Source organism: Cygnus atratus, chromosome 1 (assembly GCF_013377495.2).
Source record: "Cygnus atratus isolate AKBS03 ecotype Queensland, Australia chromosome 1, CAtr_DNAZoo_HiC_assembly, whole genome shotgun sequence".
In the NCBI taxonomy this organism is placed as follows: Eukaryota; Metazoa; Chordata; class Aves; order Anseriformes; family Anatidae; genus Cygnus; species Cygnus atratus.
In genome coordinates, this window is record NC_066362.1 from 130,761,983 (window position 1) to 130,777,537 (window position 15,555).

At 43.7% G+C, this 15,555-nt stretch overlaps 1 protein-coding gene across 5 annotated transcripts in view; it reads left to right on the forward strand.

Annotated features, from left to right (window-relative positions):
- The first annotated feature begins 242 nt into the window (after positions 1-242).
- Positions 243-15,555, forward strand: part of ARHGAP6 (Rho GTPase activating protein 6) — a 162,636-nt gene continuing 147,323 nt past the window's right edge. Inside the window, exon 1 of one of the 5 annotated variants that reach the window (XM_050713587.1) lies at positions 243-410. In XM_050713587.1, coding sequence (XP_050569544.1) covers positions 366-410 — 45 coding nt within the window. In that variant the 5' untranslated portion in view covers positions 243-365. Of the gene's footprint in view, positions 411-724; positions 1,118-15,555 lie in introns of those variants that run through there. The other 4 variants (XM_035542161.2, XM_035542160.2, XM_050713586.1 and 1 more) reach the window with 4 other exon arrangements.

Below are 15,555 nucleotides of genomic sequence, written 5' to 3' on the forward strand. Positions count from 1 at the left end.
CAGCCACACCTCACAGAATACATTTACTGGGAGGGCGGGCAGACCACACCGCACCGCAGACACCACCAGCCGGCAGCTTCATCCCCAGCCCTCAGGGTGAGCCCGGCCGCCCGCCGGGACGCTTTGGGGCGGGTGGCGGCGGGGCAGCCCCGCAGGTGCGGCCGGGCGGGGCGGCGGGAGGGCCGAAAGCGCCGCTCCTCCTCCTCCTCTTCTTCCTCCTCCTCCTCCTCCGAGGGGCTGCCGGCTCCCGCGGCGGGGCGGAGAGGGGCGGGCGCTGCCGGAGCCCCGAGGGGAGCGGAGCGGAGCCCCTCGGCCCGAGGACAGCGCAGCCCCCCCGGGTCCCCCCCTCATCGCCCCCCGGCCCCATGGGGGACTCGGTGTTCGGCGAGAAGCCGGCGCTGCGCTACGCGGTGAGTGCCGGGCAGGGGGGATTTTGGGGGGGATTTGGGGGCTTATAGGGGGGCTGGCGGCTGCTGGCCCTTGTGCGGAGCGGAGCCTCTCGCCCCCCTGGTGTGGGGGGCCCGGGGTGCGAGCAGCCGGTGCTGTTATTTCCTTCGCTGGGGCTTGTGCTGCTGAGAAACCACTTCCTTTCTGCTGGCCTTATTAGGAGCATTTTCTCGGTTGCTCGGGCAGAGGGGGGAGGAAAAAAAAAAAAGGCAAAAAAAAAAAAAAAAAAAGCCGCCTGCAAACACCCGTCTGCCTCCTCTGCCCGCCTCGTAAATACGCGGCGGCGCGGGCAGAGGCGTGCGGGCTGTGCGGCCACCCCGCTGCTCGCCCCGGGGCGTGTGGCCAGTGCCCGGGGGGCCCGGGGAGCCACCAGCAGCCCCCCCCCCGCCCCGTCTGGTCCCGGCTCCTCCGGGCCGTCCCGAGCGCTGCAGTCCCCGGTGCCTTAAACGGGGCTATCCCCTTAATTGTGTTGTCCCTTAAACCTCGTGTCAGCACCCCGGAGCACCAGCGGGTTGTGGGTTTTTCGCTATTTTTCCCTTTTGGTAACGTCTTGCGTTTGGGATGCCGGCACACCCACACATCGCTCAGCCACCCGGCTAGCGCTGCAGCTTCCAGAGGTGGCGGTGGGCTGTCTGCGGCGGTCTGCAAGCAAATAACTTTTGCATCCAGTGTGAGTAGCGGCAGTGATTTCGCTGGGAAACTCCTTATCCAATTAATAGGAATCTTCTTTTAGGAGGGTAACGGCCCCATTCGTATTTAGGCACGTGGTAGACCCGTAACAGCTCTATCATATGCTAGCTCTGAAACTTTTATTGCTTACTGTGGATGCGCTTGTCACTCTACCATCATCTATGAGCTGCAAACATGTTATTGCTGCTGCCCGTTGGGTGTCAGTCCCTTTTCTTGCCAGCAGTCATGCAAAGCAAGAAGCGGGATGGCCAGCTGCTTCGGGTGGCCGTCACCACCATTGCAAAAGCCACTGCTGTACAGCAATCCAAGAACGTTCCCTATTACAGACAAGGGGAAAATGTGTTCCAAAGAACCCTTTGAATATTTTAAACTACTACTATTCTACAATAAAGTATGTTTACTTTTTAAAAATATACTAATATTTTAATAATAACATGATTCATAGCACTTATGAGGTCAGCGAATTTTGCGGGCGATGTTACCGCTTTGTTTAGAGAGCGTGGACCTAGATGTTTGTGCGTAATCCACGCACATGCTTGGTGTTGTCTGTGAGTGGCCTAATTGAAATCAACTGCCTGTTGACCTGAAGATAAGCTAAGAATTTAGAGCTTTGTTGGATTGAGGCCTTTGTAATTGCTGCTTAACTGTAACTTAGTGCCGTTCTTGTTAACTTTGGGTAATTATATGGTCTAGCTGCAAATCACACTCTTGGATTGTTTTGATAACTGTGAAATAAAAATTATGCAGTATTATAGTATTTCATAGCAATTAATTTATTAACAGAACAAATTATAGTGATTAATGTGGAGGGCTGTTCTTCTGCTTTTTAGGACTGATAATTAAAATTTAATGATTTCCACGAAGGTATGTAAAGAAGCACCTGCTTTAGTATTTCAGTTCTATGTGGTATTTTTATGAATACTTGTAGAAAGTTTAAATGATATCTCATTCTTGCTGTGTGTTAACTGCCTAAGCCATACCCGATAGTTTTTAGGCCTGGCTTAATTCTACCTCCTGATTAATCATCCTCTGTTCTCTGCTGAATTCAGTCTGATTTTTAAGCTGTTCTCGAAATTGTGATATCTGATTGATATTAAGATCTCCAAATGTTCCGGAAACATTTTTCAAATGACTTCATGAAGTGAAGAGGGATGGCCACCTTCCTGATGCGAGATGCCTTCCAATTAGTTTCTAAATTCATATGTGTTTTTTAATCTTAGAAGTGGCTACAGGGAAAAGTGCTTTGCATATTTTGGCTAAAACATCAGAAAGCAATATTATACTTAGAGAGATCCACTGGTAATTCAAAATGCACTTTTTTACACAAGTGACTAAAAATAGCCCCGGGGTTGCACAAGAAACCTCTCAGTGGGCCAAAGCAGGAAGCTTGAAGTACGGTCTGGTTTGGATATAGCCATCTGAATCTCGATTATAGCATCTTTAATCATGTTTTGTCTTCCAGTATTTACCAGAAGGGATTTTCCTCAAGGGAGGGGATGTTTGCCCTGGCAGGGGAACTCTGTCCATCTTTCGCCAGGGAAGAAAGAGGAGAGGAGCAGGGCTTTGGAGCGGCCACCGTGCCCCGTGGGGTATGGCAGGGCTTCATCTGGAGCTGAGGCAAGGCTCTTGCTTGGAGAGGGAGACCAGGACTTCTGCCAGCTCGAGCTCTGCCACTCACTGGAGAGAGGGGACATCTGGGTCCCTGAAGGGCACGAATACAAGGTGGCTTAAGGTCACCTCCCGTTTGGATGTCATCCTGTTGAGTGCTTTGGGAAGAGGATTTTTCCCTGCCTTCAGTAGTATTCAGGGCATTGGCTTGTCTTGTTGTGTGCAGTTGGCCCTTTGCTGGTAAGGCGGGCAGATGTTCTGCTCGTTTTTACCACCTGAAATCTCTCAGTCTGGGTGAAAGGATGCAGAAAACAGAAGAAACAAGTTTGCAAGGGCAACTATGACAGTGGTGAACCACAGAATGCTTTCTAGAGCATAGAGGGGAGTAAAAAGAAGGTAATAGACATGTTCCTCCCATAGTCTAGTTGTAGTGATGCTAATAGTTATTTGTAACAAAATTAGTTTACAGAATAATTATAAGCTCAGCACGGAGATTGACAGTGACACTTTGAAACCATAAGCTAGAACTGGAACGCTCCCTTTGTGAGGAGGACCCGAGTGCTGACATCCTCCCGTGGATTTGGTTGCCTTTTGCAAAAATCTGCTTAAAAGGGTTGCTTGCATTTCTGATTTCAAGACACATTGCCTGATGACTTGAGCTTTCAGCCACTCCGATTTTAACACCAATTATGTGCCACAAGCAGACCGCATTTATTACAGCGGTGATAGTAAATCCTTCAAGAAATTAATCTTGCAGGACTAATTACATCAACTTCTTTATTTTCTTTAAAGCAACATACTTAGCCGCCCCAAGGCTGAATGAAACTTGCCAGGATCACTTGTCTGGCCTGATCCTGGCCTGTCCTTTCAACTGGGCCCTTGGGGAATTGGCTTGAGACTGCACAAGTTATCCTCATGGTTGCAGGCTGTTCCCAGCTGTTTTCTTTCCTTGAAGCATCCCGGATTCTCTCCCCACCGCTGGCGTTACGAGAAGAAGCTGGGTGGCCCTTCCAGAAAAGGGCTTCTGTGAGTGGGCTCCCATCACCGAAGCCATTTGCCTGATCTCCCTCCGTTCCCCATAGGCCCCCCAGGGGAAGCTGTGCAAGAACGAGCAGGCTGGGAGGCCAACAGCGCCTGTGCAGGCCAACTGCGCCATACTCGTGTGGTCGGTCTTGTTGAGGCTGTGGGAATCGGCCTGTGCTCGACATCAGAGTAGGTTCTTGCCCACCAGACTCTTAAAGCTAAATGTCTCTGCTTCGTAGGAGGCAGCTACATTATTTTCTAATACTCTGAGTACTCAAAGGCAGTGGTAACTAGTTCAAAAAAAAATTAAATCGCTCTGTAGGTGTTTTTCAAATTAGGAAACTGTGAAGAACTCTTCTGTCTTGATCAGATAAGCAAGTTACAGAAGAGGCAGTTTGCAGGAGAGGAATGGTTAAATGTTCAAATTTCTGGCATCCCACTCTCGGATTTTATTTGTCAGGGACTTGCACTGACTATGTGTGTGGGGGACTTTTTGCTGAAGGAATATTATTTGTGATCACTGTTGAGCCCAATCCTTTGTTCTTCGTTTGGGTAAAATTCTCATTGGCAGCGATGATTCATGTTGTAAAAGTATAATCATTTGAAAGTGCTTTATTGCTAATCTCTAAGGAACATATATAAACATAGGAAATGAGTGCTATTTGTCGCTCAGTAGAGAACACCAAGGCCAAGCTTTGACTGGGATTGATGGACTCTGAAGTACCTCCAGCCAGCTTCTATCAACCATGCAAAGTGCAGTGAGTTAACACCAAGCAGTCAGGATGAGAGGAGGAGAAGACACAGAGAGCTCTCATGTGCATCGCAGGCTTTTAGGAAGCTGCAAAAAGTAGATTTCAATTCATATTCTGACATTTTTTTTACAGTGCTTGAACTCTTAATGTATTCCCGGGGCTCTCCACGCATACTTGTATATAAATTGCCTTTCTATTGTGTGGGGGGGAGAAAAGATGGGGACCAATGCAGGTTGCATTTGCCAAGGTGTTAGGCATTAGGTCAGATGCAGAGCTGCGCTGATGTTGCCCCGTTAGTCTGTCCCCATGTACAAGAGACAGAGGTGTCGTGAAGCACGGAGAAAGTGTTCGTCCCTAGTACCGGCAGGCAGTGAAGCTGCCCTTTCATTTGATTTCTCTGCCTGTTCTTACCGAGTATCATCCATCGCTGCAGCACAGTTACAGCTCTTGCAATAGTACCTACTTTTATTAAACAGCATCTTTGTATGTGAGACTTGAGCTTCGGGGTTTTTATTCAGGGAGGCTAAGGGTCCTTTGGCTTTGATATGGCTGTGCACTTCCCTGGTATAATTTATACCAATTACACTTCTCTCCGAGGGGATATAACCAACCAGCAATCATCCTTCAGAAAGCTTCTGCATGAATGAGATTTCATCCTCATGACACTGAGGGAGTCTGTGAGAGCAGCAAGGTCACCTGTGGCCAAACCCAGCAACTTGTGCCATCGTGGAAGGAGGGACAGCCGTGCAGATGAAGCGCAAGAGGAGGACTGAGAATTTCAGTCTCTGTCATGTCCTTTTTTGGTGATTTTGAACGGGGCACTTTTACATGGTAATGCTTCTCTTCCTAAAAGAGCTGGCATGTGGAAACTCATGCTTATCTTTAGGAGACACTCAGATGTGAAGGTGGTCTGATACAGAACTACCCTTAAAGTAAAAATGTTAGACTCTGAGGGGTCGGTATTTCCCTCCCAGACCGATGTTTTGTATTTCAGTTCTGTTTCCCAGAACCTTTAGGAAATGTGCACATGGCTTTTTACATTTCTTTCAGCCCGAAGAGTGAAACTGTGTAAATGGAAGATGACTGAGGTCACAGATTTTCTTTAATAGTTGGTTCTCCTTTTATTTCTTTTGTCCATCAGTTACTTCTTATATCCTATTGTCTTTGTATAGGACTGTGAAGAAGGAAGAGACTTGCTAATAATGTTCATTTCCAGTGGCATAAAAATAGTAAAGTATTTGTGATGGTCATAGCTCTTCATAACATCATTTATTTAGAATATAAATTTCAAAAAATATATATAACCTAAGAAACAACCTGTTTCATGGAGTCTTTTGGACACTTTTGAACTTCTTTCCCTCGTGTTCCAGTTACCTCTGTTCCTCACTGAGTGGTCGAGCTGTGAGGGTGCTGGCCTCTGCTCTCATTCTAAGGTGATGACTGCTTCTGCAGTAGTAATGCAGCTAACTCGCACCGGCTTGGAAAAGATATATTCAACGTTTGAATTTCGTACTATTCCTGCCTGTCTATGATATTTGAGAATGCAGAAAGCCATTTCACTCCATGAAGTGAAATGGCTTTTTCTTGTCTAGGGAATAAAGGAGGTGTGCATGCATTGTATTACTCACAAAAGGAACCTGAAAACCTTTCTGCAGCAAGCCCTGGCTGATGAGGCCACGTGTTTCACATTTACTTTCTCTAAGGGGGTGTCAAATCTGAATGCTCCCTTGGGAGACGCCTGGGTCTTATCGGGAATGGCTGACTCAAAAAGAAAAATAAGTCATGTTTTTCTTTCTAATGATTGCTATCTGAGACGTTATCGACAGTGCACAGTTGAAAGGATTTCCTGAATATATCCCCTACTAAATCAAAAAGTGTTAGGATCTGCTAATGAGTAATTGAATATTACAACGGTGCTTAAATAGACTGCAGTGCAGTGGTCAGTTGCTGAAGGCAATGTAAGTAAAGTTTGGGTCTGTCCAGGCTACGGTGACCCCAGGTATACAGCGAGAGCAAGTGCTAATTATAACTACCTGCACAATGGTCTGCTCTTATTTCGTAGTTGGCTGCTTTACATTTTTGAAGCAGTTGAATGAACCTTTGGAAGTGATGCTGGAATCTGTTTGATATTTCATCAATTGGTTACTTTTAAATAACATTCTATATATTTTTTTGTATGTTAATTTCCCTGCTTCTGATTATCAATCATCTTTGCTGTGCTACCATGAAGGTAGATGATCCTGTGATTTTATGACAGTATTGTAGAGTGTATTTCCCCTGGATTATAGCCAGTCTTCAGTGTCTGTTTACTGTACGTGAGTAGTTTCTTATTTTTCTTATATTTTTTTATATTTTTTATATCAAGCATCCAGCCTATAGGCTGAGAATGCCTATAGACACAGATCTGTAGCACCCAAACTTTGGCCTGAGTGTCTGTATCTCCTGAAACCTGCAGTTAATTTTTTCTTGGTGTTGACAAGGGTATAATATTTGCAAAGATTTACATATTTAGAAAGATTAGTGTTGTCTAGGTTGTCAGATTTGATTTGGAGGCATAAATTAGGTGGCATTTAATGTTGATTATTTTCTCCCTTTACCCAACAGTTTTTAAGAGCTCCTGTTACACTTATCTGTACATGACTTGGCATACAGATGCAGTATCATTGCAGGCTGAAATTCTTCTCATTTGAGTCGATTACAGTATTTTTTCCAGTCTGATCCTATTAATAAAAATCCTGAGCCTTGCAAAGCACTTTGTTTTAACACAAGCTGTGGAAAAGAATCTGAGGATGATTGTTCGATAGACAGATATTAAGCCTGCTTAAAAACTTGAAAATATATTTAAGCATTCCGGGTGGGGTCTTGAATGAACAGGGTACGTAGTGCTGTCTGTGAGAATGAAGACAAAGTGAACCCCAGCTTGTGCAGGAGGGAAACCATAGGTACTAGTAGCCCAGTCCTTGCCGTGCTGAAACGTGTCATGGGTCCTGAACCAGATGTTGGTCCTGAACCAGAAGCCACACCCGCTGCTTCCCTTGGCAAATTGTCTCGCATTCCAGTGACCCTCTGGGTAAAACATCCTTTTATTGGTCCTCTGCCCTTAGATGTTTCCTTTTTTCCTCTGCGCTAAGCTGTTCCTGTCCTGTATCGTTTCAGTCTGTCGTTGATATTTGCATACCATGATTATGCATCACTTTAACGTCAGCTGCACATACTGCATTTTGGAAATAGTCCCCATCCCCAGGAAATTTTTAAAAAATTAAAATATTTTAGTGCAGAGCACGGTACTGAGGAGCTTGTGGCAGAATGCAGGAGATGTTGATCTGCGAGCAGAGATCTCTCTGAGCGATTGGGAACCCCACGATGAGCTGGCCACTTCCTCTCCCAGATGCCTGTTGGTGTGCTTGCTTTGGGCATGCTTTCAGCCTCATGTGCGTGCCCTGTGACCCATTCCAGCATTTGAGCACACCTGGATGAATGGGTGCAAACAGGTGGTCGGGGAGAGGGAGCGTGGCTCGGCTTCTTACTGCGGGGTGGAGGTCTCCCGGGGTGCAGCAGCTGGATTCCATACTTCCTTCCACTGGGAGCTCGGGAAGAAGAGATGCTCTTCCTAGCCAGGCCCCCGACCCTCAGTGTGGAGCTGCCTGGATGCTGCCTGCTGAGGTAACTGCTGGAGGGGCAGCAGAGGCTGCAGCGTAGCCCCATGTGATGTATGGGCATCGCCCCACTCTCTGACGGGGATGTGCAGAAGCCTGAGCTACCCAGGAGCAAAGAGCAACAGATTTCACCTGCTGCCATGCAGGGTCGTGTGGCCCCATGTGTCAGTATAAATGCGTATGCAATTCTTCTGCATGTCCTTGTCCTGAAGTGTATTCAAGAGGTCTGATTTTAAATACACATGAATCTGAAATTCAGTCTGTGGGCACAGGAAAACAGACTGAGATGCGAAGCTGACAACTTGATTGCCACCTTTCCTACCTTCTCGCGGAATGTATCTGTGTTTTAGTCATCGTTTTCCACACGTGATCACACAGTCCGTGTGAAGCAATATCAAATTCTGTATTTATGGGGAATTTAAGTTGATAAAAATGTTGCGATGGGGAGAGTTAATCTCCATCAGAATCACAGAAGAGAGAGGCTAAAGAAAAGCAAACTATGCAGTCCTTCTCTAACTGCATATTACCTTGTCAAATGTTTTTGTTACTGAATTTACCAAGGAGAGTGTGAGTTGGTTACATTTACTTACAGAAAAGATGCTGTTGTCCTTTCTGATTGCTGATCAGATGGCAATTACTTTCTGGCTAATTATTTTCTTGATCGAAATTTTCCCTGTTGTGAGTTTGCTAAGGGCAAAGAATCATCCAAGTAAAGGTGGTTCATGGCATGAGAAGTGGTCCTTGCGATATTTTAATTATCTGATGGCTCTGTGATCTTTGAAAGCCTTCCTTGGTAGGGGGAATTTGGGAATCTCCATTTATTGAGTCGTTCTGCACGAGTCTGGAAACTTTGTCATTGGTGCTTGTGATAAACAGAACCATATACTGTACTTCTGGAGAGGACTATATTGTAGCTGGAGGGTATTTAAATCCTTCAGTGCTGGGATGGTACTTCTGATTATAAATTAAAGATGTCACAGTGTACTTGCTAGACTGTAAATGAGACTGAGCTGGAGTCAGGACTGCAGCCCTTCCTGCAATGGGGGGTGAACTTGGGCCATTCCCATATTGTGTCACACCATTTTGTATCAGTTTTCACTTACGCATTGCCATTAGGCCTTCAAATGATCTAATTCTGTATTTGCATTGGTGGAGGTTCTCTCAAGTCCAGGTGCGCAGGACCTATCTTTGTTACTTTAAATATGGCACAGTGGCATTCAAACATGTTCTGTAAAGTGATGGCATAAAATGGCATTTGGTATCCTCAATTTTATTTTCAGTGGCTCCTAGGTCTGCACAGCTGGATTTCGAAAGAGGCTTTTTCTAGTATCTGGTCCTGCAAATTTAGCCAGCCAAAGCCTGAGGCTGTGTTCCTTTTGCCAGTACAAAACACCTGGTAATTGTTACCGTGCAGCGAAATTCTTGCATGTGTTGTTGCAACTCCTTTTTCTCTCTGCAGGGCCAAAAAAGGTAAAGGGCAATATTTCTCTTCATAGAGTAAATAGAGAGTAATTGAAATAAACACAGAGAGAACATCTCATGAGTAGCAAGCTGTTTTTTTTTTCTGTCCCTAAGCATAACCCCAAAGTGTTTGGCAAGAAATAAGACTGCCAGGAAGCCCTTACAGTTTATCTCTGTCTGTAAATATGGTACCTTTTACCTTAATTCACATGTAACATTAAGCAGAGTTTACATATATCTTTCTTTTGGCCTATTTTGTGCCAGTTGTTTAAATCATTTGCCCTTTGTGTAGAATTCATGCCTGAAAAAGGAATTCCATCTGCAGAAACATCGTTGAATTCCTTTCCTTTAGTAACATCTTCCTGAGGATGGCTTTTTGTTTATAGCTTTTTTTTTTTTTTAAGGTCTCTTAAATTCTCTCTAACAAGAAAATGAACCATTGTGAAATATAGATCCTCTGTAGGCCATCCACAACCATTTCATAAAAACTGTGTGTGGAACATATCATCAGCCCAACTGATTCTATGTTGTTTCTGATGGAGTATTTTACTTTTCATCAGTTTTCTAGTCTGCACTACATCTTCATTAAAATAAATACAGCACAATAATTATTTACTTTGTGTGTGAGGTTTTGAAAATTATAGCATGCCTTTAGTTAAAAGTAAGAAAGTTGTGGTTTTTTTTTGTTTTTTTGCTGGTGTTATTTTGCAAGTTGGGACTCTGTTTTGAACCCTTCAAATTCACTTGTGATGGATGGCTTCAGCTGCGAAGATGTAGAAGGCTGAAGTACAAATGATTCCCTTTCCCTGCCTTTTCCGTTTTGCGATTGGCATCGCATGGTGTTGATCACTCTCATGTGAGTGAGATGTTTGGTGTTTGATCTGCTACTGTTCTTTTCCTCAGGGCACCAGGCTGGTCTATGTCAAGTTTTCCTGTTACAGGGATTAACGTGTTGTTTACAGTTTATATTATAAATGTTCTGATTGGAAATTTTCTCAAATGCTGTAAGTTTGCTCATAGTACACTCTGGAGTAAAGCACGCTTCATCTTCAGTGGGAGCAGATTTAAGTCATTGCTTCTGAAAATCCAGGCATTCACGTGGCTGCTTAACAAGGGTGAGAATGGTTTCAGTATTTTTAGGATTACTCATGTGGTCTTTGTTTAAAGTAGGTTTTCATCCATTTCCTCTTTCCATTTCCATTTCTACGTGTTCTCTCTAATGTTGCATCATTCTTTCCTTCTGTGTGCGCCCCTAGCTCCAGTGCAAGAAATCGGATGTGGTATATCTTTCTTCCACGCAGACATCTGAATCATCTGCCAGAAGTTATTGGGTTAACTTGTACTGCTGAGGTTTGTTTTAGATATTGTGCAGTCTCAGGTCAATTTTGAATCTGTTTTTTTGTGGGGGTGGAGGGAAGCAATGTTTTTGCAAGTAGTTCAGCCAGTAACTTATGTCTTGATGAAAACTCAAATTGTAAAGTGATTGGTCTTTTTTTCCTTCCTTAGAGTGCCTTTTACACTGTTATGTCCCATGTAATTATTACAATTGAAAAATGGGTTTTTATCAAATGCCTTTTATCTGTATGTTTTAGTTCTCAATAATTCAGTAACTCTCTTAGGATGCATTTTTCTTTTGATTATGTTTCCCTTGATTTCATTTAAACAGTATGTCCTATAAGTTTCCTTTAAAATCATTGACAATCTATATTGCAAAACTGGAGTTATTTTTGTATGAACTGATACCTTGGTGTATTATATACTACAGAGAATAGCATTAAAGTGCGTTATATTGTGTTATTTGTTTTAAAAGGCAAATCAACACTTATTTTCTCTCAGGTAGTCAGCGCACAGGTGGAGTTGAACGCTAGAGCAAACTGTTGATCTGAAACATACTCTGTCATTTTAGTGCTATTTTGGTTAACTAAAACTCAGAAACAAGAGTGTCCTGATTAAGCAAGCAGCTAAGTTTCTCAGAGTAACCTTTATGTTGCCCCTCCTCCTTTTTTTTGAGCACATCATTTCCATGGTTTTTAATAAAAAACAAACTTATGATCTGTTGAAGCAGAACTTGTACTTAGCTTTCTTTGTAGTGCGTAATGTGTTTTGGTACATTCAGAGGTAACAGCATTGGAAGTGTGTATGTCCTTGGTTTTAGCAAGTCATCTTGTTTTGGTGACTCATCTTGCTGTTTTCTGTTGTGAAACTTTCTTTTTCAACTAGTAGGTAATACTATTCACATTTCTGTTAAATGAGTAGGATTGATGGTGATCTATTAAGCATGCAAAAGCAAGGGACAGAAGAGGAGGTCCCATTTATTCTGGGATAAGTACCTGCAGTTAATGGAATTATGAGGAATTAATGTCTTGCTATTCATACTCTCTGATTCCACCTGAACTCGCCTCTAGCTATCTTTGTGGATCCATTTTAAAGTATGTGTGAGTGCAACTTAAGCAGGGTGACCAGAGGAAGGCAACAACACGTGCTCTGACTCATTACAGTATGTATTTAGGTATTTAGACAAATGTTGAACTGCAAAGTGCAGTTTCTCCATCGGGCTCCAAATAAGCAGGTAAGAAACAGGCATTTTTGATTGTGTTGATCAAAGTTAATTTTATGCGAGCTTTCTCTTAATGTCCTCAGAGTGTCTGTGGTTGAAGCAAAAGTAGGAAAACAAATGTCTGTTTTTGCCTGTCACCCTGTTATGCCAGTTGCTGCACGACCACCAGCTCTTTGGCTGCCCTGCACCACTGCTTGATGTGCATTCTGGGCTGGTGTAATGCCTTCATTGTAGAGAAGCTCTGTTGAGACACAAAAAAAGGGCTGAAAGATATCCAGTCCACTTGTGAGTAGTTGGTGAATCCAGAGTCCTTTCAACAGACTTCTCAACTAATGACCAGTGGCTTTGTTTTCATTAGTCCTGGAGGCTGCTAGCTCCCGGCTTCAGCTGCAGCTTTGTTCTCTCAATGTTACTGAAGAGCAGCGCTCAGAGATTAAGTTAGAAGTTCACAAATTTTCCTGGCCTATAAACATGCCTGCTGACACAGCCACGTGAGCGAAGGCCAAGCCAGAAGGCAGACCTACCTTCCCACCGCCTTAGCCAGGAGCCACGCTCGGAAGAAGAAATTGATTTAGAAAGAGAGATCCTCATAATCACAAGTGTCTCTGTCTTATGTCTTTCGTGTGTGTGTGTATATATATGTATATATATATATTACAATGTTTTGGTTACATATTTGTGTGCATTTTAGTACTGCGTTTGCATATGCTGTTCTGTTATTTCTCCGTTGGTAGTGTTTCACTTGAGGTTGTCAACAAGATGACCAGGCACCCCATTCTCGTTGGTCTTTAAATAATGTCAGCGGCATAGCCACCACTCAGGACGGAGAGGGGATCAATCGCGTGTTTGTGTCTTGAGGGTGTAACAGAAAGCTTGTCTCTTTTGCTAGAAGATACTTAAGTTAACTTGCTGAAATCGCATTTGGTTATCTGTTTGGAAACGTTCTCTTTATAAGTATGGGGATTTCTTGTGTTTTGTAAACACAAGAGCTCCGTGCTGCATTCTAATGCAAGGTTGGATTCCTTGACTTAGTGGTGACTTCCAGCTGTGGCACTGTTTTCAGTGTTTGTTATACTGGCAGCTCACCTGCGAGTTTTGGCCAATTCTATCCCTAAAATACTGCTCCTTAAATCTCTTCTCTTTTCAGTGGTAACTTTTGTCTTTCAACAAAAATGATGAAAAACTTGCAGTTTTGATAGCAACCGAAGTAATTGCATGAGTTCTGTGAATGAAAAATATACCTTTGTGGATAAAAAAAATAAAAACTAAGATATAAGTATAAATAAAGCAAGTAACTTATGGTAATAACATTGATGCATTCCTGCTCACAGCTATGCTTGCAGAAGAAGGATGCCCCTTTTACAGCATGTAGGCTGGATCTGATGCATGAAAATGATTTATCCAGAAGGTTTCAGGTCATGTAATTATTTTGACAGCCTGTTTTCTAGTCCCTTCTTCTAATGCGTTTGTGCCTCTTCCCTGCTACAAGACCAAAACTCTGCCTGCCACTTGATGTTGTGATGGGGAGAGCCAGCCATGATCCTACAGGCCACTTCTTAGTCCCCATGTTTTTATATGTATTGGGAGTATTTGGTGGTTTCTGGCTCATGAACAGCTCTCTTCGACTTACACCCTCATAAATGTATGTAAGTTACTTCTAAAATGACCACTGAAACATGTACTTCCAATCTTAATAACTTGAGCATTGAGGAAAACTGTACAGGAGTAGGGAGGAGAGTAGCTTTTTCTTGAGTTTCTTTTAACATTCACGTCACCCGTTGCTTCAGTACATATCTCCCTCCTGCTTGCAGCAGACTTGCATTCTTTTTACTGCTCGCACTTTACTCTATTTCCTGGAGACTTAGGCTGTTTAGCACTGCAGAGGGACCAGAGGAAATGGTCTCTTGACTGAGTCTATTAATTATTGCTCCCCTGAGAATCTGGTTCGTCCTCAGAAAGGATGGCAATAGCAAACAGTAAAAGGGCTCTGGAAACAAGCGAGTGCAATTATTACTCATGTTTGGCAAATTAGGGGCCTGATCCTTTTCCCAAAGGTTTCAAAGAAGCCGATTCATTCTGTTTTGATGTAATAGTGTCTTATATAAAGAGCGTGGGTCTTTGAGGCTGAAATTCTTCGTACTTAAAGCCTGAAAGTGATTTCTTTGGAAGGAAAATATTAGGAAAGTTTAGCAAAATTCCATTTGACCAATATCTAGGAATGTGAGACTGGGGGGGAGGGGACTCCTGGGCCATGGATTCCTGCCCCTTACTGATGCAAAGAGCAGTGCATAATCCCTTACATAAACATGTTGAGCTCTGCCTCAGAAGTAGCTTGTCTTCAATTTACTCCTTCAGCTGGATGGCTCTTCCAGAACTCCATGACTGATAGTCATCTTTTCTATCAGCCCTAATATATTCTTGGGGCAACATGATCTTTTAGCTTAAGCTGCACTTTTGCTGCCCTGATATTTAACCCAAGTTTTCCCCCATCAATTTGTTATGGCTGAAGACATGAAGCTTGCTCTTTGCTGTGATGGACATCTTTATCCTGTGCCTCTGCCTCCTTCTTGTGGCTTTATTCAGGTGTGGGCTTCATGTGTAGTGGAAACAAGTGACTGCCTGGGAGAGCAGCGTGGCGGGAGCACCTATCGTGGCCTGAAGTCACCGAGGAGTTGTCCTCGGTCCCACTCTCTCCCTGACCCAGCTATAAATGGAGCCTGAGCCTAGCAGGAAAAAAGAAAGGAAAAGGGCAAAGTGTTGATGTGTGAGAATAATGGGTTCAGCAGAGGAGATCCTGTTGCTGTTGTGTCTGGAGTGGGCTGCAGCTTGAGCACCCTCCTGCTCCGCGGCACCTCCCTGCCCCTGCACCAGTCCCACTGGCAGGGGCCAGAGGCTGCGAAACTCCTGGCGCGAGCAGCTCGTATATAGGAAATAAAGCAAACTTCAGTCCTCTTCCTCTCCCTAATTCATGTGCTTCGCTGGTGCTATGCTTTCTGTTTTGCCAAACTTGATAAAAGGAAAAAAATTAGGATTAAAGAGGCACAGAACAGTACATGCTATTTAAAGAAAATCTGTTGCACGCTGAGTTAATTCAAAAATTGCATACATTATCCATTTGTATTGGCTTTATTGCTCTCCTACATGGCTGCAGTTGAGACTTTAAATCATTATCTTTGTGCTATGCCATTGCTCTTAGTGCTGTGTGCACTCACCGGGGATATGTTGCATTTTCTGTGGGAAATGGAATTTATACTTGTAAAATTTTAAGGATGGTGTTACGTTAAGTAAAAGGTTGGTTTGTTGGTGGTTTTTGCATTTCATGAATCTGAATGGGGAAGAAGAGGAACAGATCTTTGTATGC